The 26,248-nt window shown below is 56.9% G+C and overlaps 1 protein-coding gene across 1 annotated transcript in view; it reads right to left on the bottom strand.

Annotated features, from left to right (window-relative positions):
• Window positions 1–1,223: 1,223 nt before the first annotated feature.
• The window catches only part of LOC121274066 (von Willebrand factor A domain-containing protein 7-like), a gene marked incomplete at its 3' end in the record, with an annotated part of 61,273 nt that continues 36,248 nt past the window's right edge, over window positions 1,224–26,248 (bottom strand). Inside the window, exons 6-14 of the mRNA XM_041181204.1 lie at window positions 25,461–25,647; window positions 22,693–22,862; window positions 13,312–13,424; window positions 11,898–12,014; window positions 10,783–10,977; window positions 10,153–10,288; window positions 9,378–9,530; window positions 2,073–2,165; window positions 1,224–1,495 (exon numbers count right to left, since the gene is read on the bottom strand). Coding sequence (XP_041037138.1) covers window positions 1,224–1,495; window positions 2,073–2,165; window positions 9,378–9,530; window positions 10,153–10,288; window positions 10,783–10,977; window positions 11,898–12,014; window positions 13,312–13,424; window positions 22,693–22,862; window positions 25,461–25,647 — 1,436 coding nt within the window. The remainder of the gene's footprint in view (window positions 1,496–2,072; window positions 2,166–9,377; window positions 9,531–10,152; window positions 10,289–10,782; window positions 10,978–11,897; window positions 12,015–13,311; window positions 13,425–22,692; window positions 22,863–25,460; window positions 25,648–26,248) is intronic.

Raw genomic sequence — 26,248 nt, 5'->3', positions numbered from 1 at the left:
GGTCAGTGTGAGGGACGGGACCATACGGTCAGTGTGAGGGACGGGACCGTACGGTCAGTGTAGAGACGGGACGGTACGGTCAGTGTGAGGGAGGGGACCATACGGTCAGTGTGAGGGACGGGACCGTACGGTCACTGAAGATACGGGGCCGTCTGGTCAGTGTAGAGACAGGGCCGTACGGTCAGTGTAGAGACGGGACCGTACGGTCAGTGTAGACACAGGGCTGTACGGTCAGTGTGAGAGAGAGGGCCTTACAGTCAGCTTAGAGACGGGCCGTACGGTCAGTGTGAGGGACGGGACCGTACGGTCAGTGTGAGGGACGGGGCCGTACGGTCAGTGTAGAGACGGGACCGTACGGTCAGTGTGCGGGACGGGGCCGTACGGTCAGTGTAGAGACAGGACCTTACGGTCAGTGTGAAGGACGGGAACGTACGGTCAGTGTGAGGGACGGGACCGTACGGTCAGTGTAGAGACAGGACCTTACGGTCAGTGTGAGGGACGGGACCGTACGGTCAGTGTAGAGATGGGACCGTACGGTCAGTGTGAGGGAGGGGACCGTACGGTCAGTGTAGAGACGGGACCGTTCGGTCAGTGTGAGGGACGGGACCGTACGGTCAGTGTGAGTGACGGGACCGTCCGGTCAGTGTAGAGACGGGACCGTACGGTCAGTGTGAGGGACGGGACCGTCCGGTCAGTGTAGAGACGGGACCGTACGGTTAGTGTAGAGACGGGACCGTACGGTCAGTGTGAGGGATGGGGCCGTACGGTCAGTGTAGAGACGGGACCGTACGGTCAGTGTAGAGACTTGACCGTACGGTCAGTGTGAGGGACGGGACCGTACGGTCAGTTTAGAGACGGGACCGTACAGTCAGTGTGAGAGACGGGACCGTACGGTCAGTGTGAGGGACGGTACCGTACGGTCAGTGTGAGGGACGGGACCGTACGGTCAGTGTAGAGACGGGACCGTACTGTCAGTGTAGAGACGGGACCGTACGGTCAGTGTAGAGACGGGACCGTATGGTCAGTGTGAGGGACGGGACCGTACGGTCAGTGTAGAGACGGGGCCATCCGGTCAGTGTGAGGGACGGGACCGTCCGGTCAGTGTAGAGACGGGGCCATCCGGTCAGTGTGAGGGACGGGACCGTCCGGTCACTGTGAGGGACCGGACCGTACGATCAGTGTAGAGACAGGGCTGTGCGGTCAGTGTAGAGACAGGGCCGTACCGTCAGTGTTGCGTGTGCTGTTGAGAGCAGTGTTGTCGAGAGCCGTTGGTAGATATTCCCTGCCCCATCCTGGCCTTTGATCAGCACAAAGAACGATTCCTTCGGGACCTTCTCAATCTCCACCAGGAATGTGGTGTCGGTCATCCCATCGTTCAAGATCCTTCCATTCTGCATGGTCATCCCGTTAACATCGACCAGGAGTAAATCAGTGACCAATGAGTTTGGGAAGAGAGGGAGGCCGGTCACTGAGATCATTAGTGTCACACTCCGGCCTGTCAGAGGGAAAAGCCAGACCGAATCAACTGGGATGCAGATCGGTACATTACTGACGGAAAATTTACTCTGTATCTAACCCCGTGCTGTACCTGTCCTGGGAGTGTTTGATGGGGACAGTGTAGAGGGAGCTTTACTCTGTATCTAACCCCGTGCTGTACCTGTCCTGGGAGTGTTTGATGGGGACAGTGTAGAGGGAGATTTACTCTGTATCTAACCCCGTGCTGTACCTGTCCTGGGAGTGTTTGATGGGGATAGTGTAGAGGGAGATTTACTCTGTATCTAACCCCGTGCTGTACCTGTCCTGGGAGTGTTTGATGGGGACGGTGTAGAGGGAGCTTTACTCTGTATCTGACCCCATGCTGTACCTGTCCTGGGAGTGTTTGATGGGGACAGTGTAGAGGGAGATTTACTCTGTATCTAACCCCGTGCTGTACCTGTCCTGGGAGTGTTTGATGGGGACAGTGTAGAGGGAGATTTACTCTGTATCTAACCCCGTGCTGTACCTGTCCTGGGAGTGTTTGATAGAGACAGTGTAGGGGGTGGTTTACAGCCGTTTGCATTTCCTGAACTCACCAGCATTTGGTCGCCCAGAGATTGGTGTGAATCCATTATGAGCTCCTCCAAAGTGTTCAGTGAAGCTGTATGAGAAATCGATTAGGCTCAGTCCTAAAGGAGCAGATATGAACACGTTTCACCGTTCGTTGGGTTTATATATCACAGTGTTGGGGTTTGGGGTTTATATATCGGGTTGTTGGTGTTCAGGGTTTATATATCGGGTTGTTGGGGTTCGGGATTTATATATCGGAGTGTTGGGGTTCAGGGTTTATATATCGGGGTGTTGAGGTTTGGGGTTTATATATCAGGGTGTTGGGGTTTGGGGTTTTTATATATCAGGGTGTTGGTGTTTGGGGGCTTTTAGATATCGGGGTATTGGGGTTCGGGGTGTTTATATATCTGGGTGTTGGTGTTCGGGGTGTATATATATCAGGTTGTTGGGTTTCGGGGTTTATATATCAGGGTGTTGGGGTTGGGGGGTTTATATATCGGGGTGTTGGGGTTCTGGGTTTTATATATCGGGGTGTTGAAATTCAGGGTTTATATATCGGGGTGTTGGGGTTCGGGGGTTTTTATAACGGGGTGTTGGGGTTCAGGGGGTTTATATATCAGGGTATTGGGGTTCAGGGGGCTTATATATCGGGGTGTTGGGGTTCAGGATTTTATATATCAAGGTGTTGGGGTTCTGGGGTTTATATATCAGGGTGTTGGTGTTCGGGGGTTTATATATCAGGGTTGTTGGGGTTCAGGGAGTTTATATATCAGGGTGTTAGGGTTCGGGGGTTTGTATATCGGGGTGTTGGGTTTCAGGGGTTTATATATCGGGTTGTTGGTGTTCGGGGTTTATATATCGAGGTGTTGGAGTTTGGGGGGTTTATATATCAGGGTGTTGTGGTTCGGGGTTTATATATCGGGGTGTTGAGGTTCAGGGTTTATATATCGGTGTGTTGGGTTTCGGGGGTTTATATAACGGGGTGTTGGGGTTCAGGAGTTTATATATCAAGGTGTTGGGGCTCTGGGGTTTATATATCGGGGTGTTGGTGTTCGGGGGATTATATATCAGGGTTGTTGGGGTTCGGCGAGTTTATATATCATGGTGTTGGGGTTCGGGGGTTTGTATATTGGGGTGTTGGGGTTCAGTGGTTTATATATCGGGTTGTTGGGGTTCGGGGTTTATATATCGGGGTGTTGGGGTTTGGGGTTTATATAAGGAGGTGTTGGGGTTTGGGGTTTATATATCGAGGTGTTGGGGTATTGGGGGTTTATATATCAGGGTGTTGGGGTTCGGGGTTTATATATCGGGGTGTTGAGGTTCGGGGGTTTATATGTCGGGGTTCGGGGGGTTATATATCGGGGTGTTGAGGTTCGGGGGTTTATATATCAAGTGTTGGGGTTTTGGGGTTTATATATTGGTGTGTTGGTGTTCGGGGGTTTATATATCAGGATTGTTGGGGTTCGGGGAGTTTATATATTGGGGTGTTGGGGTTCGGGGGTTTGTATATCGGGGTGTTGGGGTTTGGGGTTTATATATCGGGGTTTTGGGGTTTGGGGAGTTTATATATTGGGGTGTTGGGGTTCGGGTGATTTATATATCGAGGTGTTGGGGTTTGGGGGGTTTATATATCAGGGTGTTGGGGTTTGGGGTTTATATATCGGGGTATTGGTGTTCGGGTTTATATATCGAGGTGTTGGGGTTTGGGGGGTTTATATATCAGGGTGTTGGGGTTCGGGGTTCATATATCGGGGTGTCGGGGGTTTATATATCGGGGTGTTGAGGTTCGGGGGTTTGTATATCAAGGTGTTGGTGTTCTGGGGTTAATATATTGGGGTGTTGGTGTTCGGGGGGTTATATATCAGGATTGTTGGGGTTCGGGGAGTTTATGTATCGGGGTGTTGGGGTTCGGGGGTTTGTATATCAGAGTATTGGGGTTTGGGTTTTATATATCGGGGTTTTGGGGTTTGTGGGTTTGTATATCGGGGTGTTGGGGTTTGGTGTTTATATATCGGGGTTTTGGGGTTTGGGGCATTTATATTTTGGTGTGTTGGGGTTCGGGCGTTTATATATCGAGGTGTTGGGGTTCGGGGGGTTTATATATCAGGGTGTTGGGGTTCGGTGTTTATATATCGGGGTATTGGGGTTCGGGGGTTTATATATCAGGGTGTTGGTGTTCAGGGGGTTTATATATCGGGGTGTTGAGGTTCGGTGGTTTATATATCGCGGTGTTGGGGTTCGGGTGGTTTATATATCGGGTGTCGGGGTTTGGGGTGTTTATATATCGGTTTGTTGGGGTTCGGGGGTTTTATATATCAAGCTGTTGCGGTTCGGGGGTTTATAGATCGGGGTGTTGGGGTTCACGGGTTGATATATCGGGATGTTGGGGTTCAGGGGTTTATATATCGGGGTGTTGGGGTTCACGGGTTTATATATCAGGGTGTGGGGTTTGGGGGTTTATATATTGGGGTGTTGGGATTCGAGGGTTTATATATCGGGGTGTTGGGGTTCAGGGGTTTATATATAAGGGTGTTGGGTTTCAGGGGTTTATATATTGGGCTCTTGGGGTTCGGGGTGGTTTATATATTGGGGTGGTGGGTTTCAGGGGTTTATATATTGGGGTGTTGGGGTGTCGGGGTTTATATATCGGGGTGTTGGGGTTCGGGTTTATATATTGGGGTGTTGGGGTTCGGGGGTTTATATATCGGGGTGTTGGGGTTCGGGGGTTTATATATCGGGGTGTTGGGGTTCGGGGGTTTATATATCGGGGTGCTGGGGTTCGGGGGGTTTATATATCGGGGTGTTGGGGTTTGAGGATTTATATATCAGGGTGTTGGGGTTCGGAGGTTTATATATCAGGGTGTTGGGCTTTGGGTGTTTATATTTCAGGGTGTTGGGGTTCGGGGGATTATATATCGGGGTGTTTGGGTTCGGGGGTTATATATCGGGGTGTTGGTGTTCAGGGGGTTTATATATCGGAGTGTTGGGGATCGGGGGGTTTATATATCGGGCTGCTGGGGGTTTGGGGGGTTTGGGGTGAATATATCAGGGTGTTGGGGTTTGGGGTTTATATATTGGGGTGTTGGGGTTCAGGGCGTTTATATATTGGGATGTTGGGGTTCAGGGGTTTATATATCAGGGTGCTGGGGATTTGGGGTGTATATATCAGGGTGTTGAGGTTCAGGGTTTATATATCGGGGTGTTGGGTTTCGGGGGTTTATATAACGGGGTGTTGGGGTTCAGGAGTTTATATATCAAGGTGTTGGGGTTCTGGGGTTTATATATCGGGGTGTTGGTGTTCGGGGGATTATATATCAGGGTTGTTGGGGTTCGGCGAGTTTATATATCATGGTGTTGGGGTTCGGGGGTTTGTATATTGGGGTGTTGGGGTTCAGTGGTTTATATATCGGGTTGTTGGGGTTCGGGGTTTATATATGGGGGTGTTGGGGTTCGGGTTTTATATATCGGGGTGTTGGAGTTTGGGGTTTATATATCAAGGTGTTGGGGTTTTGGCGGTTTATATATCAGGGTGTTGGGGTTCGGGGTTTATATATCGGGGTGTTGAGGTTCAGGGGTTTATATGTCGGGGTTCGGGGGTTTATATATCGGGGTGTTGAGGTTCGGGGGTTTATATATCAAGTGTTGGGGATAATATATTGGTGTGTTGGTGTTCGGGGGTTTATATATCAGGATTGTTAGGGTTCGGGGAGTTTATATATTGGGGTGTTGGGGTTCGGGGGTTTGTATATCGGGGTGTTGGGGTTTGGGGTTTATATATCGGGGTGTTGCGGTTTGGGGGGTTTATATATTGGGCTGTTGGGGTTCGGGTGGTTTATATATCGAGGTGTTGGGGTTCGGGTGGTTTATATATCGAGGTGTTGGGGTTTGGGGGGTTTATATATCAGGGTGTTGGGGTTCGGGGTTTATATATCGGGGTATTGGTGTTCGGGTTTATATATTGAGGTGTTGGTGTTTTGGGGGTTTATATATCAGGGTGTTGGGGTTCGGGGTTTATATATCGGGGTATTGGTGTTCGGGTTTATATATCGAGGTGTTGGGGTTTGGGGGTTTATATATCAGGGTGTTGGGGTTCGGGGTTCATATATTGGGGTGTCGGGGTTCGGGGGGTTTATATATCAGGGTGTTGAGGTTCGGGGGTTTGTATATCAAGGTGTTGGTGTTCTGGGGTTAATATATTGGGGTGTTGGTGTTCGGGGGTTTATATATCAGGATTGTTGGGGTTTGGGGAGTTTATATATCGGGGTGTTGGGGTTCGGGGGTTTGTATATCAGAGTGTTGGGGTTTGGGGTTTATATATCGGGGTTTTGGGGTTTGTGGGTTTGTATATCGGGGTGTTTGGGTTTGGTGTTTATATATCGGGGTTTTGGGGTTTGGGGCATTTATATTTTGGGGTGTTGTGATTCGGGGGGTTTATATATCGAGGTGTTGGGGTTTGGGGGGTTTATATATCAGTGTGTTGGGGTTCGGTGTTTATATATCGGGGTATTGGGGTTCGGGGGATTATATATCTGGGTGTTGAGGTTCGGTGGTTTATATATCGCGGTGTTGGGGTTCGGGTGGTTTATATATCGGGTGTCGGGGTTTGGGATGTTTATATATCGGTTTGTTGGGGTTCGGGGGTTTTATATATCAGGCTGTTGCGGTTCGGGGGTTTATAGATCAGGGTGTTGGGGTTCACGGGTTGATATATCGGGATGTTGGGGTTCAGGGGTTTATATATCGGGGTGTTGGGGTTCACGGGTTTATATATCGGGGTGTGGGGTTTGGGGGTTTATATATTGGGGTGTTGGGATTTGGGGGTTTATATATCGGGGTGTTGGGCTTCGGGGTTTTATACATCAGGGTCTTGGGGTTCAGGGTGTATATATTGTGCTGTTGGGGTTCAGGGGTTTATATATCGGGGTGTTGGGGTTCGGGGTTTATATATTGGGGTGTTGGGGTTCGGGGGTTTATATATCGGGGTGTTGGGGTTCGGGGGTTTATATATCGGGGTGTTGGGGTTTGAGGATTTATATATCAGGGTGTTGGGGTTCGGAGGTTTATATATCAGGGTGTTGGGCTTTGGGGGTTTATATTTCAGGGTGTTGGGGTTCGGGGGTTATATATCGGGGTGTTGGGGTTCGGTGGGTTATATATCGGGGTGTTGGTGTTCAGGGGGTTTATATATCGGAGTGTTGGGGATCGGGGGGGTTATATATCGGGCTGCTGGGGGTTCGGGGGGGTTGGGGTGAATATATCAGGGTGTTGGGGTTTGGAGTTTATATATTGGGGTGTTGGGGTTCAGGGCGTTTATATATTGGGATGTTGGGGTTCAGGGGTTTATATATCAGGGTGCTTGGGATTTGGGGTGTATATATCAGGGTGTTGGGGTTTGGGGTTTATATATCGAGGTGTTGGGGTTTGGGAGGTTTATATATCAGGGTATTGGGGTTCGGGGTTTATATATCGGGGTGTTGAGGTTCAGGGTTTATATATCGGGGTGTTGGGTTTCGGGGGTTTATATAACGGGGTGTTGGGGTTCAGGAGTTTATATATCAAGGTGTTGGGGTTCTGGGGTTTATATATCGGGGTGTTGGTGTTCGGGGGATTATATATCAGGGTTGTTGGGGTTCGGCGAGTTTATATATCATGGTGTTGGGGTTCGGGGGTTTGTATATTGGGGTGTTGGGGTTCGGGGTTTATATATCAAGCTGTTGGGGTTTGGGGGGGGTTATATATGGGGGTGTTGGGGTTCTGGGGGTTTATATATTGGACTGTTGGGGTTCGGGGGGTTTATATATCAGGGTGTTGGTGTTCGGGGGCTTTATATATCGGAGTGTTGGGGTTCTGGGGATTTATATATCGGGGTGTTGGGGCTCGGGGGGTTTGGGGTGTATATATCAGGGTGCTGGGGTTCGGGGGTGTATATATCAGGGTGTTGGGGTTCGGGGTTGTATATATCAGGTTGCTGGGGTTCAGGGGTGTATATATCAGGGTGTTGGGGTTCGGGAGTGTATATATTAGGGTGTTGGGGTTCGGGGGTGTATATATCATGGTGCTGGGGTTCGGGGGTGTATATATCAGGGTGTTGGGGTTCGGGGGTGTATATATTAGGGTGTTGGGGTTCAGGGGTTTATATATCAGGGTGCTGGGGGTTCGGGGTGTTTATATCAGGGTGTTGGGGTTCGGGGTGTATATATCAGGGTGTTGGGGTTCGGGGTGTATATATCAGGGTGCTGGGGTTCGGGTGTATATATCAGGGTGTTGGGGTTCGGGGGTATATATATCAGGGTGCTGGGGTTTCGGGGTGTATATATCAGGGTGTTGGGGTTCAGGGTGTATATATCAGGGTGTTGGGGTTCGGGGGTGTATATATCAGGGTGTTGGGGTTCGGGGGTGTATATATCAGGGTGCTGAGGGTTTGGGGGTGTATATATCAGGGTGTTGGGGTTCGGGGTGTATATAGCAGGGTGTTGGGGTTCGGGGTGTATATATTAGGGTGTTGGGGTTTGGGGTGTATATAGCAGGGTGTTGGGGTTTGGGGTGTATATATTAGGGTGTTGGGGTTTGGGGTGTATATATCAGGGTGTTGGGGTTCGGGGGGTTTATATATCGGAGTGTTGGGGTTCTGGGGGTTTATATATCAGAGTGCTGGGGGATCGCGGGGTTCGGGGTGTATATATCAGGGTTTTGGTGTTCATGGGGAGGTTATATATCAGGGTGTTGGGGTTCGGGGGTGTATATATCAGGGTGTTGGGGTTCGGGGTGTATATATCAGGGTGTTGGGGTTCGGGGGTGTATATATCAGGGTGTTGGGGTTCGGGGGTGTATATATCAGGTTGTCGGGGTTTGGGGTGTATATATCAGGGTGTTGGGGTTTGGGGTGTATATATCAGGGTGTTGGGGTTCGGGTGTATATATCGGGGGTTGGGATTTTGGGGGGTTTATATATCGGAGTGTTGGGGTTCTAGGGGTTTATATATCGGAGTGCTGGGGGATCACGGGGTTCGGGGTGTATATATCAGGGTGTTGGGGTTCATGGGGAGGTTATATATGAGGGTGTTGGGGTTCGGCAGTGTATATATCAGGGTGTTGGGGTTCGGGGGTGTATATATCAGGGTGTTGGTGTTCGGGGTGTATATATCAGGGTGTTGGAGTTCGGGGGTATATATATCAGGGTGTTGGGGTTCGTGTGTATATATCAGGTTGTTGGGGTTCGGGGTGTATATATCAGGGTGTTGGGGTTCGGGTGTATATATCAGGGTGTTGGGGTTCGGGGTGTATATATCAGGGTGTTGAGGTCTGTTGTGTATATTTCCCCATTGACTAACCAGTAATTCTAACGGAATACTCCGTGTTGGACCTGAGTCGAAGTTCCCAGACTCCAGCTTCGATTGGTGAGTGGAGTTGGATCACCTTCAGATTCCCAAATGTTTTTGTTGTTGCCAAACTCCCTAATCTCTCTACGATCACCTGAGATACACCTGGGAAAAAGTATACCAATACCTTTAGAGAAAGAGTGAAACTATGTCACTGTGTGGGACCCGTACCTCAGTGAGAGTCAGTGTGTGTGGGACCCATACCCCAGTGAGAGTCAGTGTGTGTGGGACGTGTACCCCAGTGAGAGTCAGTGTGTGTGGGATGTGTACCCCAGTGAGATTCAGTGTGTGTGGGATGTGTACCCCAGTGAGAGTCAGTGTGTGTGGGACCCGTACCCCAGTGAGAGTCAGTGTGTGTGGGACCCGTACCCCAGTGAGAGTCAGTGTGTGTGGGACCCGTACCCCAGTGAGAGTCAGTGTGTGTGGGACCCGTACCCCAGTGAGAGTCAGTGTGTGTGGGACCTGTACCCCAGTGAGAGTCAGTGTGGGTGGGATGTGTACCCCAGTGAGAGTCAGTGTGTGTGGGACCCGTACCCCAGTGAGAGTCAGTGTGTGTGGGACGTGTACCCCAGTGAGAGTCAGTGTGTGTGGGACCCGTATCCCAGTGAGGGTCAGTGTGTGTGGGATCCGTACCCCAGTGAGAGTCAGCGTGTGTGGGACCCTTACCCCACTGAGAGTCAGTGTGTATGCTGTCAGTGGATGTTTTATTTGATGGAACTGTTCTTACCTGTTGGGTTAGTGATTCTGATATCTGTCGGGTTGTCTGCTATGTAGATGGTGACGTTGTGGATGGTCGTGTCCAGGTAAAAGGTGATTGGATATTTGATGTGGTTTGCAGTGCTGGATACCCGCAGCAGGGTGACCTGTCGAATGGAAGCAGGAGTTACTGTTTGTCCTCCCCCCTGGACTACTAACTCCTCTCCTTAACCCTCCCCAGGGGCAGGGTTACCATGGACGCTGGCTGTCAGCGGTTACAGAGGCCTCAGGGGGACATTCAATGCCCAGGTACAGACACCCCAGAGGGAGACTCCCTCCCCGGGTACAGATCGGGTACAGATGGTAATGCTCTGGGGTCCTGCGTTCGACTCCCACTACTGGGAATCCAACAGAAGTCTGGAATTCAGCGTCTGACATTGACCATGAAACCATTGTCGATTGTTGTAAAAACCCACCCGGGTCATTAACGCCCCTATAGGGAGGGAAATCTGCCCTCCTTACCCGGTCTGGCCCACACGTGACTCCAGGCCCTCAGCGATGGTTGAGTGTGAACGAGGGTAATTAGGGATGGGCAATAAATGCTGGCCCAGCCAGCGATGCCCACCTCCCCTGAATGAATACACTTACATTTTACACTTACCATGGAGGCTGTTGTGGATTCGTCAATAATTGAGGTCACTTCAAACAAATGCTGCTTGGAGAGTGCAATAGCGTCTCCGCCCGAAACCACAGCAATTCTGCGATAGAGATCAAATCCCCAACCCCTCTCTCCCTGCAAACGTCGTCTTATACTCCGCCTCCGCCTGAGAAAGAGCGGGGTCAGGAAAAAATACACCTGGAAAATACAACCATACGCCGAGGATCAGCAGTAAAAAACACACCCTGACCCTCTCTGGGTCCCACACACACTGACTCTCACTGGGGTACGGGTCCCACACACACTGACACTCACTGGGGTACGGGTCCCACACACACTGACACTCACTGGGGTACGGGTCCCACACACACTGACTCTCACTGGGGTACGGGTCCCACACACACTGACTCTCAATGGGGTCCGGGTCCCACATAAACTGACTCTCACTGGGGTACGGGTCCCACACACACTGACTCTCAGTGGGGTATGAGTCCCACACACACTGACTCTCACTGGGGTACGGATCCCACACACACTGACTCTCAGTGGGGTACGAGTTCCACACACACTGACTCTCACTGGGGTACGTGACCCACACACACTGACTCTCACTGGGGTACGGGTCCCACACACACTGACTCTCACTGGGGTATGGGTCCCACACGCACAGACTCTCACTGGGGTACGGGACCCACAAACACTGACTCTCACTGGGGTACGGGACCCACACACACTGACTCTCACTGGGGTATGTGTCCCACACACAATGACTCTCACTGGGGTACGTGACCCACACACACTGACTCTCACTGGGGTACAGGTCCCACACACACTGACTCTCACTGGGGTACTGGTCCCACACACACTGACTCTCACTGGGGTACGTGTCCCACACACACTGACTCTCACTGGGGTACGTGACCCACACACACTGACTCTCACTGGGGTACACGTCCCACACACACTGACTCTATCTGGGCTATGGGTCCCACATACACTGACTCTCACTGGGGTGATTAAAATGGTCAATAATTTTGACTAGTGGGGACGGAGTTTTGCAGTTGGTTCTCTCAGGGGATGTAGGTGGGGAAGGTGAGAAACCCCCAGTGAAACGCTACCTGGCAGTGGGATTCCTGAATCAGAGCAAGGATTGTGTTCTGCAGATAACTATCCCCTGCTGCTCCATCAGTGAATACATAGATCGGAGAATTTGGCGGTGAGTTTGTGAGTGCTTGCTGGAAAACAAAGAAGGATTGTTAATTCAGAAAGATTATTCATTCTCAGTGTTCAGAGATAGACAATTAATTGATATGCAGAATTAGAGAGACCTCCCCAGATACAGGAGCGTGTGAGAGACAGAGGGTTAGAGAGACCTCCCCAGATACAGGAGTGTGGGAGAGAGAGGGGGTTAGGGACACCTCCCCAGATACAGGAGTGTGAGAGAGAGAGAGGGTTAGAGACACATCCCCAGGTACAGGAGTGTGTGAGAGAGAGGAGGTTAGAGAGATCTCCCCAGATACAGGAGTGTGAGAGAGAGAGAGAGAGGGTTAGAGAGATCTCCCCAGGTACAGGAGTGTGTGAGAGAGAGGAGGTTAGAGAGACCTCCCCAGATACAGGAGTGTGTGAGAGAGAGGGGGTTAGAGAGATCTCCCCAGGTACAGGAGTGTGACAGAGAGAGAGGGTTAGAGAGACACCTCAGATACAGGAGTGTGTGAGAGAGGGGGTTAGAGAGATCTCCCCAGATACAGGAGTGTGACAGAGAGAGAGGGTTAGAGACACATCCCCAGATACAGGAGTGTGACAGAGAGAGAGGGTTAGAGAGACCACCCCAGGTACAGGAGTGTGACAGAGAGAGAGGGTTAGAGAGACCTCCCCAGATACAGGAGTGTGACAGAGAGAGAGGGTTAGAGACACATCCCCAGATACAGGAGTGTGACAGAGAGAGAGGGTTAGAGAGACCACCCCAGGTACAGGAGTGTGACAGAGAGAGAGGGTTAGAGAGACCTCCCCAGATACAGGAGTGTGAGAGAGAGAGGGGGTTAGAGACACATCCCCAGGTACAGGAGTGTGTGAGAGAGAGGGAGTTAGAGAGATCTCCCCAGGTACAGGAGTGTGACAGAGAGAGAGGGTTAGAGAGACCACCCCAGATACAGGAGTGTGTGAGAGAGGGGGTTAGAGAGATCTCCCCAGATACAGGAGTGTGACAGAGAGAGAGGGTTAGAGAGACCACCCCAGGTACAGGAGTGTGACAGAGAGAGAGGGTTAGAGAGACCACCCCAGATACAGGAGTGTGAGAGAGAGGGGGTTAGAGAGACCACCCCAGATACAGGAGTGTGACAGAGAGAGAGGGTTAGAGAGACCACCCCAGGTACAGGAGTGTGACAGAGAGAGGGGGTTAGAGAGACCACCCCAGGTACAGGAGTGTGACAGAGAGAGAGGGTTAGAGAGACCTCCCCAGGTACAGGACTGTGTGAGACGGAGGGATGGGGTTAGAGAGACCCCCAGTAAGATGGTTATTCTCTGAGTACACACCTGTAATGCATGGAGACACTTTGCTGAGTTGATCCCCCCTCCTCGAGCTCTCAGTGCTGAGACGGACTCTTTAAAATCCTTGGGCTGACTGGTTTTGAACACTGGGCCATAATCTGTACAGAAATCATCACAGATCCTCACACTGGGCCCAGAGCACATACCCATACCCACGCCCTCAGTACACCCCCTCCCCTCAACCCCTCAACCCACACCCCCTCCCCTCACCCCCTCCCCTCACCCCTCCCCTCAACACACCCCTCCCCCTCAACCCACCCCCTCAACACACCCCCTCCCCTCAACACACCCCCTCCCCTCAACCCACACCCCTCCCTCTCCCCCTCCCCCTCAACACACCCCCTCAACCCCTCCCCTCACCCCCTCCCCTCACCCCCTCCCCTCACCCCCTCCCCTCACCCCCTCCCCTCACCCCCTCCCCTCACCCCCTCCCCTCACCCCCTCCCCTCAACCCCTCCCCTCACCCCCTCCCCTCACCCCCTCCCCTCACCCCCTCCCCTCAACCCACACCCCCTCCCCTCACCCCCTCCCCTCACCCCCTCCCCTCACCCCCTCCCTCACCCCCTCCCCTCACCCCCTCAACCCACACCCCTCCCCCTCAACCCACACCCCCTCCCCTCACCCCCTCCCCTCACCCCTCCCCTCACCCCCTCCCCTCAACACACCCCCTCCCCCTCAACCCACACCCCCTCCCCTCACTCCCTCCCCTCACTCCCTCCCCTCACTCCCTCCCCTCACTCCCTCCCCTCACTCCCTCCCCTCAACCCCTCCCCATCACCCCCTCCCCTCACGCCCTCCCCATCACCCCCTCCCCATCACCCCCTCCCCTCACGCCCCTCCCCTCAACACACCCCCTCCCCCTCAACCCACCCCCTCAACACACCCCCTCCCCTCAACACACCCCCTCCCCTCAACCCACACCCCCTCCCCTCACCCCCTCCCCTCAACACACCCCCTCCCCTCAACCCACACCCCCTCCCCTCACCCCCTCCCCTCACCCCCTCAACCCACACCCCTCCCCCTCAACCCACACCCCTCCCCTCACCCCCCTCCCCTCAACACACCCCCTCCCCCTCAACCCACACCCCTCCCCTCAACACACACCCCCTCCCCTCACCCCCTCCCCTCAACACACCCCCTCCCCCTCAACCCACACCCCTCCCCTCAACACACACCCCCTCCCCTCACCCCCTCCCCTCAACCCACACCCCTCCCCTCACCCCCTCCCCTCAACACACCCCCTCCCCCTCAACCCACACCCCCTCCCCTCACCCCCTCCCCTCACCCCCTCCCCTCAACACACCCCCTCCCCTCACCCCCTCCCCCTCAACCCCTCCCCTCAACACACCCCCTCCCCCTCAACCCACACCCCCTCCCCTCACCCCCTCCCCTCAACACACCCCCTCCCCCTCAACACACACCCCCTCCCCTCAACACACACCCCTCCCCTCAACACACACCCCTCCCCTCAACACACACCCCTCCCCTCAACCCACACCCCTCCCCTCAACCCACACCCCCTCCCCTCACCCCCTCCCCTCACCCCCTCCCCTCACCCCCTCCCCCTCAACACACCCCCTCAACACACCCCCTCCCCTCAACACACCCCCTCCCCCTCAACCCACACCCCCTCCCCTCACCCCCTCCCCTCAACACACCCCCTCCCCTCACCCCCTCCCCTCAACACACCCCCTCCCCCTCAACCCACACCCCTCCCCCTCAACCCACACCCCCTCCCCCTCAACCCACACCCCCTCCCCTCACCCCCTCCCCTCACCCCCTCCCCTCACCCCCTCCCCTCACCCCCTCCCCTCAACACACCCCCTCCCCCTTCAACCCCACACCCCCTCCCCTCAACCCCCTCCCCTCAACACACACCCCCTCCCCCTCACCCACACCCCCTCAGCCTTCACCCCCTCCCCTCAACCCACACCCCCTCCCCCTCAACCCACACCCCTCCCCTCTACCCACACCCCTCCCCTCAACCCTCCTCACCCCCCTCCCCTCACACACCCCCTCCCCTCCCCCTCAACCCCTCCCCTCAACACACACCCCCTCCCTCACCTCCGCCCCTCAACCCTCACCCCTCCCCCTCAACACACCCCCTCCCCCTCAAGCCGACACCCCCTCCCCTCAACACACACCCCTCCCCCTCAACCCACACCCCCTCCCCTCAACACACCCCCTCCCCTCAACACACACCCCTCCCCCTCAACACACCCCCTCCCCTCAACCACACCCCCTCCCCTCACCCCTCCCCCTCACCCCCCTCCCTCAACACACCCCCCTCCCCCTCACACACCCCCTCCCCTCACCCCCTCCCCTCACCCCCTCCCCTCAACACACCCCCTCCCCCTCAACACACCCCCTCCCCTCAACCCACACCCCTCCCCTCAACCCACACCCCCTCCCCTCACCCCCTCCCCTCAACACACCCCCTCCCCCTCAACACACACCCCTCCCCTCAACACACACCCCTCCCCTCAACCCACACCCCCTCCCCTCACCCCCTCCCCCTCAACACACCCCCTCCCCTCAACACACCCTCTCCCCCTCAACCCACACCCCTCCCCCTCAACCCACACCCCCTCCCCTCACCCCCTCCCCTCACCCCCTCCCCTCACCCCCTCCCCTCACCCCCTCCCCCTCAACACACCCTCTCCCCCTCAACCCACACCCCTCCCCCTCAACCCACACCCCCTCCCCTCACCCCCTCCCCTCAACACACCCCCTCCCCTCAACACACCCCCTCCCCCTCAACCCACACCCCTCCCCCCTCAACCCACACCCCCTCCCCTCACCCCCTCCCCTCAACACACCCCCTCCCCTCAACACACCCCCTCCCCCTCAACCCACACCCCTCCCCCTCAACCCACACCCCCTCCCCCTCAACACACACCCCTCCCCTCAACACACCCCCTCCCCTCACCCCCTCCCCTCACCCCCTCCCCTCACCCCCCTCCCCCTCAACACACCCCCTCCCCCTCAACCCACACCCCCTCCCCCTAACACACACCCCCTCCCCTCAACCCTTCCCCTCACCCCCTCCCCTCACCCCCTCCCCTCAACACACCCCCTCCCCTCAACACACCCCCTCCCCTCAACACACCGCCTCCCCCTCAACCCACACCCCCTCCCCCTAACACACACCCCTCCCCCTCAACCCACACCCCCTCCCCTCAACCCACACCCCCTCCCCCTCAACACACCCCCTCCCCTCAACACACCCCCTCCCCTCAAACCACACCCCCTCCCCTCACCCCCTCCCCTCACCCCCTCCCCTCACCCCCTCCCCTCACCCCCTCCCCTCACCCCCTCCCCTCACCCCCTCCCCTCAACCCACACCCCCTCCCCTCACCCCCTCCCCTCAACCCACACCCCCTCCCCCTCAACCCACACCCCCTCCCCCTCAACACACCCCCTCCCCTCAACACACCCCCTCCCCTCAACCCACACCCCCTCCCCTCACGCCCTCCCCTCACCCCCTCCCCCTCAACACACCCCCTCCCCTCAACCCACACCCCCTCCCCCTAACACACACCCCTCCCCCTCAACCCACACCCCCTCCCCTCAACCCACACCCCCTCCCCTCAACCCACACCCCCTCCCCTCACCCCCTCCCCTCACCCCCTCCCCTCACCCCCTCCCCTCAACACACCCCCTCCCCCTCAACCCACCCCCTCAACACACCCCCTCCCCTCAACACACCCCCTCCCCCTCAACCCACACCCCTCCCCCTCAACCCACACCCCCTCCCCCTCAACCCACACCCCTCCCCCTCAACCCACACCCCTCCCCTCAACACACACCCCTCCCCTCAACACACACCCCCTCCCCTCAACACACACCCCTCCCCTCACCCCCTCCCCTCAACCCACACCCCCTCCCCCTCAACACACCCCCTCCCCTCAACACACCCCCTCCCCTCAAACCACACCCCCTCCCCTCACCCCCTCCCCTCACCCCCTCCCCTCACCCCCTCCCCTCACCCCCTCCCCTCACCCCCTCCCCTCACCCCCTCCCCTCAACCCACACCCCCTCCCCTCACCCCCTCCCCTCAACCCACACCCCCTCCCCCTCAACCCACACCCCCTCCCCCTCAACACACCCCCCTCCCCTCAACACACCCCCTCCCCTCAACCCACACCCCCTCCCCTCACGCCCTCCCCTCACCCCCCTCCCCCTCAACACACCCCCTCCCCTCAACCCACAACCCCCTCCCCTCACCCCCTCCCCTCACCCCCTCCCCTCACCCCCTCCCCTCACCCCCTCCCCCTCAACACACCCCCTCCCCTCAACCCACACCCCCTCCCCCTCAACCCACACCCCCTCCCCCTCAACACACCCCCTCCCCTCAACACACCCCCTCCCCTCAACCCACACCCCCTCCCCTCAGCCCCTCCCCTCACCCCCTCCCCCTCAACACACCCCCTCCCCTCAACCCACACCCCCTCACCTCAACCCCTCCCCTCACCCCCTCCCCTCACCCCCTCCCCTCACCCCCTCCCCTCACCCCCTCCCCTCACCCGCTCCCCTCACCCCCTCCCCCTCAACACACCCCCTCCCCTCAACCCACACCCCTCCCCTCAACCCACACCCCCTCCCCCTCAACCCACACCCCTCCCCTCAACACACACCCCTCCCCTCAACACACACCCCTCCCCCTAACACACACCCCTCCCCTCAACCCACACCCCTCCCCTCAACACACACCCCTCCCCTCAACCCCCTCCCCTCAACACACACCCCTCCCCTCAACACACACCCCTCCCCTCAACCCACACCCCCTCCCCTCAACACACACCCCTCCCCTCAACACACACCCCTCCCCTCAACCCACACCCCCTCCCCTCAACCCACACCCCCTCCCCTCCCCCCCTCCCCTCAACACACACCCCCTCCCCTCAACACACACCCCTCCCCTCACCCCCTCCCCTCAACCCACACCCCCTCCCCCTCAACACACCCCCTCCCCTCAACACACCCCCTCCCCTCAAACCACAACCCCCTCCCCTCACCCCCTCCCCTCACCCCCTCCCCTCACCCCCTCCCCTCACCCCCTCCCCTCACCCCCTCCCCTCACCCCCTCCCCTCAACCCACACCCCCTCCCCTCACCCCCTCCCCTCAACCCACACCCCCTCCCCCTCAACCCACACCCCCTCCCCCTCAACACACCCCCTCCCCTCAACACACCCCCTCCCCTCAACCCACACCCCCTCCCCTCACGCCCTCCCCTCACCCCCCTCCCCCTCAACACACCCCCTCCCCTCAACCCACACCCCCTCCCCTCACCCCCTCCCCTCACCCCCTCCCCTCACCCCCTCCCCTCACCCCCTCCCCCTCAACACACCCCCTCCCCTCAACCCACACCCCCTCCCCCTCAACCCACACCCCCTCCCCCTCAACACACCCCCTCCCCTCAACACACCCCCTCCCCTCAACCCACACCCCCTCCCCTCAGCCCCTCCCCTCACCCCCTCCCCCTCAACACACCCCCTCCCCTCAACCCACACCCCCTCACCTCAACCCCTCCCCTCACCCCCTCCCCTCACCCCCTCCCCTCACCCCCTCCCCTCACCCCCTCCCCTCACCCGCTCCCCTCACCCCCTCCCCCTCAACACACCCCCTCCCCTCAACCCACACCCCTCCCCTCAACCCACACCCCCTCCCCCTCAACCCACACCCCTCCCCTCAACACACACCCCTCCCCTCAACACACACCCCTCCCCCTAACACACACCCCTCCCCTCAACCCACACCCCTCCCCTCAACACACACCCCTCCCCTCAACCCCCTCCCCTCAACACACACCCCTCCCCTCAACACACACCCCTCCCCTCAACCCACACCCCCTCCCCTCAACACACACCCCTCCCCTCAACACACACCCCTCCCCTCAACCCACACCCCCCTCCCCTCAACCCACACCCCCTCCCCTCCCCCCCTCCCCTCAACACACCCCCTCCCCTCAACCCACACCCCTCCCCTCAACACACCCCCTCCCCTCACCCCCTCCCCTCACCCCCTCCCCTCAACACCCCCTCCCCCTCAACCCACACCCCTCCCCTCACCCCCTCCCCTCACCCCCTCCCCTCAACCCACACCCCCTCCCCTCACCCCCTCCCCTCAACCCACACCCCCTCCCCTCAACACACACCCCCTCCCCTCAACCCACACCCCCTCCCCTCAACCCACACCCCCTCCCCTCAACCCACACCCCCTCCCCTCAACACACCCCCTCCCCTCAACCCACACCCCTCCCCCTCAACCCACACCCCCTCCCCTCACCCCCTCCCTCAACCCACACCCCCTCCCCTCACCCCCTCCCCTCACCCCCTCCCCTCACCCCCTCCCCTCAACCCACACCCCTCCCCTCAACCCCCTCCCCCTCAACACACACCCCTCCCCTCAACCCCCTCACCCTCAACACACACCCCTCCCCTCAACCCCCTCCCCCTCAACACACACCCCTCCCCTCAACCCCCCTCCCCTCAACACACACCCCTCCCCTCAACCCCCTCCCCCTCAACACACACCCCTCCCCTCAACCCCCTCACCCTCAACACACACCCCTCCCCTCACCCCCTCCCCTCAACCCACACCCCTCCCCTCAACACACACCCCTCCCCTCAACACACACCCCCTCCCCTCAACACACACCCCTCCCCTCAACCCCCTCCCCCTCAACACACACCCCTCCCCTCAACCCACACCCCTCCCCTCAACACACACCCCCTCCCCTCAACACACACCCCTCCCCTCAACCCCCTCCCCTCAACACACACCCCCTCCCCCTCAACCCACACCCCTCCCCTCAACCCACACCCCCTCCCCTCACCCCCTCCCCTCAACACACCCCTCCCCTCAACACACACCCCCTCCCCTCAACCCACACCCCCTCCCCTCACCCCCTCCCCTCACCCCCTCCCCTCACCCCCCTCCCCTCACCCCCTCCCCTCAACACACACCCCCCTCCCCTCAACCCACACCCCCTCCCCTCAACCCACACCCCCTCCCCTCACCCCCTCCCTCAACCCACACCCCCTCCCCTCACCCCCTCCCCTCACCCCCTCCCCTCACACCCTCCCCTCAACCCACACCCCCTCCCCTCACCCCCCTCCCCTCACCCCCTCCCCTCACCCCCTCCCCTCAACCCACACCCCCTCCCCCCCTCCCCTCACCCCCTCCCCTCACCCCCTCCCCTCACCCCCTCCCCCTCAACCCACACCCCTCCCCTCACCCCCTCCCCCTCAACCCACACCCCTCCCTCAACACACACCCCCTCCCCTCAACACACACCCCTCCCCTCAACCCCCTCCCCCTCAACCCACACCCCTCCCCTCAACCCCCTCCCCCTCAACCCACACCCCTCCCCTCAACCCCCTCCCCCTCAACCCACACCCCTCCCCTCAACCCCCTCCCCCTCAACCCACACCCCTCCCCTCAACCCCCTCCCCCTCAACACACACCCCTCCCCTCAACCCCCTCCCCCTCAACACACACCCCCTCCCCTCAACCCCCTCCCCCTCAACACACACCCCTCCCCTCAACACACACCCCCTCCCCTCAACACACACCCCTCCCCTCAACACACACCCCTCCCCTCACACCCTCCCCTCACCCCACACCCCTCCCCTCACACCCTCCCCTCACCCCCTCCCCTCAACCCACACCCCCTCCCCCTCAACCCACACCCCTCCCCCTCAACCCACACCCCTCCCCCTCAACACACACCCCTCCCCTCAACCCACACCCCCTCCCCTCCCCCCATCACCAAACACCCCCTCCACATGTTCCACCCTCACAGACCCCCTGCACATCCCCTCACCCCCTCTCTCCTCCTCCACAACCCCTTACCCTCCTTCCACACTCCCTGCACATACCCTCCACAACCCACCAACCCCCCTCAGCACATCTGTCACTCCTGAGGGATACACAGCTGGATCATCCCTCAACCCTGTGTCAATCCAAAATACTCCAACTGCAAGATGACCGTGTGTCTGAGAGAGAGACAGAGAGAGAGAGAAGAGAGAGACCGAGGCAGAGAGAGAGTGAGAGACAGAGCGAGAGAAAGAGGGAGAGAAAGAGAGAGAGAGAGAGAGGGGCGGCAAGGTTGAGGGAGGGAATGCCAGAGCTCAGGGACCCCCCCAGGCAGCTGAAGGCACGGCCGCCAATGGTGGAGCGATGGGAATCGGGGGAACTGGAGGAGCGCAGAGATCTCGGAGGGTTGTAGGGGCTGGAGGAGGTTACAGAGATATGGAGGGTTGTAGGGGTGGAGGAGGTTACAGAGATAGGGAGGGGTGTAGGGGCTGGAGGAGGTTACAGTGAAAGAGAGGGGTGTAGGGGTTGGAGGAGGTGACAGAGATAGGGAGGGTTGTAGGGACTGGAGGAAGTTACAGAGATGGGGAGGGTTGTAGGGACTGGAGGAGGTGACAGAGATAGGGAGGGTTGTAGGGACTGGAGGAAGTTACAGTGATAGGGAGGGTTGTAGGGACTGGAGAAGATTACAGAGATAGGGAGAGTTGTAGGAGCTGGAGCAGGTTACAGAGATAGGGAGAGTTTCAGGGACTGGAGAAGGTTGTAGAGATATGTAGGGTTGTAGGTGCTGGAGGAGGTGACAGAGATAGGGAGGGTTGTAGGGGCTGGAGAAGCTTACAGAGATAGGGAGGTTTGTAGGGGCTGGAGAAGTTTACAGAGATAGGGAGTGTTGTAGGGGCTGGAGGAGGTTACAGAGATAGGGAGGATTGTAGGGGCTGGAGGAGGTGACAGAGATGGGGAGGGTTGTAGGGACTGGAGGAGGTTACAGAGATAGGGAGGGGTGTAGGGGCTGGAGGAGGTTACAGTGAAAGAGAGGGGTGTAGGGGTTGGAGGAGGTGACAGAGATAGGGAGGGTTGTAGGGACTGGAGGAAGTTACAGAGATAGGGAGGGTTGTAGGGACTGGAGGAGGTTACAGCGATAGGGATGTGTGTAGGGGCTGGAGGAGGTTACAGAGATAGGGAGGATTGTAGGGGCTGGAGGAGGGTACAGAGATAGGGAGTGTATGAGAAGGAATTTGAAAACCAGAATTTGAATGCATTGCCGAACTGGAAGGTGACACGTGTCAGTAAGTGAAGCCGAGCGATGGGGCAGTGGGAATCGGTGAAAGGTCTGACACGGCGGGAGTATAGGTTCGGGGAAGGTGTGAAAATAATTGCAAAGGATCATCATGGAACTGAGGCCAGTATGGAGCATGAACTCCGACAGGGAGGAGATGGGCAGAATGGCCTGCTTCAGTGCTGTAAGTAGTTGCTACTCTGTCAAAGATACTCCCTGTTGCTCTGCATCACTCCGCTTTATTCTGTGTTACTCTGCATTGCGTTGTGACCTGGATCGTTGAAGGGCACCAAGGCATAGTGGCTGGGTTCCTGTGCGCTCCCTCGCCTGCGGTCAACAATGGAAACAACTCTCTCTTTGACCACGTCCATATTTTCCGCCATACTCATCTTGGTGTCGAGCACAAGGACCAGGCTGGTGGGGCTGTTGGCATTCAAGAACCTGCAGTGTTTACATCAGAGAACAGAAGCCACGTGAGTGAACGAAGACCACCCCCCCCTCGGCGCTGACCACCCGACTCTCCGCACCGCCCTCTCCAGAGCTCACCCTGCACCCTCGCCACCTGATCCCTTCATCCTTTGGTCGGAAGTGGCTGTCACTGGCGAGACCCAGCACTTGTGGGGCCACCCCTCACTGCCCCTGAACTGAGTGGAAGCTGTGGGTCTGGAGTCACGTGTAGGCCAGAGCGCGGGTAGGGATCGGCAGGTTATTACGATCCTTGGCTCGATCCAGACCACCACCCACCCCAGGTCGTTAGTAAGATCTGGTTAGGGACTGACAAAGTTTTGTTTAAGGAAGTCATCGTTTGAAATTTAAGACCCTTGTTTTGAACAACGACAAGTAAACTTTACTGTACGCGGTCAGAAGGATAGAGCAATTTACAATATCTAATTTATACTTTGATATTCAGGGTGAGTCTGGGGTACGTGCGAAATAACGAGCGAGCTGTGGTCGGACTCGCCGCACTGCACGCCAACTGACAAATGCGACCAAAGCAGGTTCCATGGATTTCTTACCAGCAACACCCAACCCAGACATTGGTCACAATGTGAGTCGACCGGTCTCGCTCAGGCTCCGAGTCCCTCACGAGGCTTTCCAATCTTCACCTTTGAAGTTTTCGCCTGGGAATTCTCTCCAGGAGCCAATCCGATAAGGCCGGCCCCAGCGCTGGCCCACCTCGCAGGGTTTCCATTTCCGCCCCCCCCCTCCGAGCTCCCCTTCACCTGGATTCCCGAGTGCCAACAACTTCCTCCCTTCAGCCCCGCAGAGCAGAGCCCTCCTACTCCAGCGTGGGGGGTTGGGGCAGGTCTTTGCCCCTCAGCCCTCTTCACTTAGAGTCCGTTCCTCACAGCCCCTGCCTCGAATGTGGAGCCTGTTGCCTCTCCTCTCTTTCAACTGAACTTAACTGGGGCGTGTTTCTGTCCTCTGTCTCTGTCCCTTACCCGGGTCTCCCTGTCTGGGACACTGCACCTGGCCCAGGTTTTCTCACGCCCTCCTATTCTCTTCACGCATTGGGAGCGCAGGGACTGTCCCGGGTATGAGGAGCATAAAGAGGCCGAGCAGCCCACACCCAGACTCCGCAGGATGTCCGAAGACTCTCAGGGCTTGGGGTTCCTGATCTTTGCTCTCCACATGGAGGTGAGCTTGGGTTACAGAGCAAGATCTCGTTCCCCAAAGCGGGGTATGGGTGAACCAGGTGGGCTCTTACATCAATCGTTCATGGTCACCAGCACTGAGTTAGTTTTATAAAAGCTCATGGTGCAGGGGGTAACATATTAACCTGGATAGCAGATCGGCTGGTAGGCAGAAAGCAGAGAGTATGTATAAATGGGTCTTTTTCTGACTGGCAGGATGTGACGAGTGGAGTCCCACAGGGGTCTGCACTGGGGTCTCAACTTTTCACGATTTACATCAATGACTTGGATGAGGGGAGTGAAGACACGGGAGCTCAATTTACAGATGACACAAAGAAAGGTCGGAAAGTATGTGGTGAACAGGAGGCTGCGGACAGATACAGATAGGTTCGGTGAATCCGGCAGATGAGGTATAATGTGGGACAACGTGGAGTTGTTCACTTTGGCAGGAAGGATTAAAAAGCCGAGCGTTACTTAAATGGAGAATGGCTGCAGAATTCTGAGGTGCAGAGGGATCTGGGCGTTCTAGTACATGAGTCACAAAAAGTTAGTTTGCAGGCCCAGCAGTAATGAAGAAGGTTCATGCAATTCTAATGTTTAACACAAGAGGGATTGAACATAAAAGTAAGGATGTTATGCTTCAGTTACACAGGGCATTGGTCAGACTGCATCTCGAATACTGTGGGCAGTTCTGGTCTCCTTATTTAAGGAAGGATGTGAATACATTGGAGGCGGTTCAGAGGAGGTTTACTAGATTGATACCTGGAATGAGTGGGCTGTCTTATGAGAAAAGGTTGGACAGACTGGGCTTGTTCCCACTGGAGTTTAGAAGAGTGAGGGGTGATTGGATTGAAGTTTACAAGATCCCGAACGGCCTTGACAAGGTGGATGTGGGAAGGGTGTTTCCTCTTGTGGGTGAGTCCAGGACGAGGGGGCAGTGGTTTAAAATTAGGGGTCAACCTTTTAGGACAGAGAGGAGGAGAATTTTTTTCTCTCAGAGGCTTGTGTGACTGTGGAACTCTCTGCCTCCAAGGGCGGTGGATGTGGGGTCACTGAATATTTTTAAGGCAGAGGTAGAGAGATTCTTGTTAGGCAAGGGGATCAAAGGTTATCGGGGGCAGATGGGAATGTGGAAATCGAAACACAAACAGGTCAGCCGTGGTCTTATTGAATGGCAGAGCCGGCTCGAGGGGCTGAATGGCCTCCTCCTGCTCCTATTTCCTGTGTATATTATCATTTGTTAACTGAATTTAAATTCCACCAGCTGCCCTCCCCAGAGTATGAGCCGGGGCCTGGTTCTGAACTGAGAAAGGTGCCTCAATGGCTTCCCTTGAAACCCTCTGAATGCATCGCTGTGGGTTCAAGTTGTGGGTGTCGAACACACACACACGGCCTCTCCCATTACCTTAAAAAGAGTTTGTCTCCGACCTTGTCTCTGATTTGTCCAAACGCCTCCTCTGTGGCTTCAAGGGCCACACGAGCAGCCTCCCTGTGGAGGTATCCGTGAGGGGAGCTGACGGTGTCCTTATTAATACCACCCTTGGCGTCCTTGTGACTGGTCAGGTCAAGCAATCCCCCGTGGCTGCATTTACCTAGAACCACAACGAGAGCCCTCAATCACCGCAAAAAAAATCCACTTTCTACCGCAACTCCAGTCTCTACAGCCAAGGAGGCTTCACCTAAACATTTGTTGGGTTTAACGCGACACTTGGACAGGTCAGGAGACTTGAGGGACAGGTGGACAGAAACTCAGCTAAAGGTTTTTAAGGAGCGGCTTAAAGGAGTGAGAGACAGAAAGAGAGAGACAGAAAAAGAGTGAGAGACAGAAAGAGAGTGAGAAACAGAGAGAGACAGAGAGAGAGAGACAAAGACAGAGAGACAGAAAGAGAAAGACAGAAAGAGAGAGACAGAAAGAGAGAGACAGAGAGAGAGAGACAGAGAGAGAGAGACAGAGAGAGAGAGACAGAGAGAGAGAGACAGAAAGAGAGAGGGACAGAGAGAGAGGGACAGAGAGAGAGAGACAGAGAGAGAGACAGAGAGAGAGAGACAGAAAGAGAGAGGGACAGAGAGAGAGACACACAGAAAGAGAGAGACAGAGAGAGAGAGACAGGGAGAGAGAGACAGAGAGAGAGAGACAGAGAGAGAGAGACAGAAAGAGAGAGGGACAGAGAGAGAGACACACAGAAAGAGAGA

Source organism: Carcharodon carcharias, assembly GCF_017639515.1.
Source record: "Carcharodon carcharias isolate sCarCar2 chromosome 29 unlocalized genomic scaffold, sCarCar2.pri SUPER_29_unloc_23, whole genome shotgun sequence".
Lineage (NCBI taxonomy): Eukaryota > Metazoa > Chordata > Chondrichthyes > Lamniformes > Lamnidae > Carcharodon > Carcharodon carcharias.
This window is presented reverse-complemented; position numbering and strand designations above follow the sequence as displayed.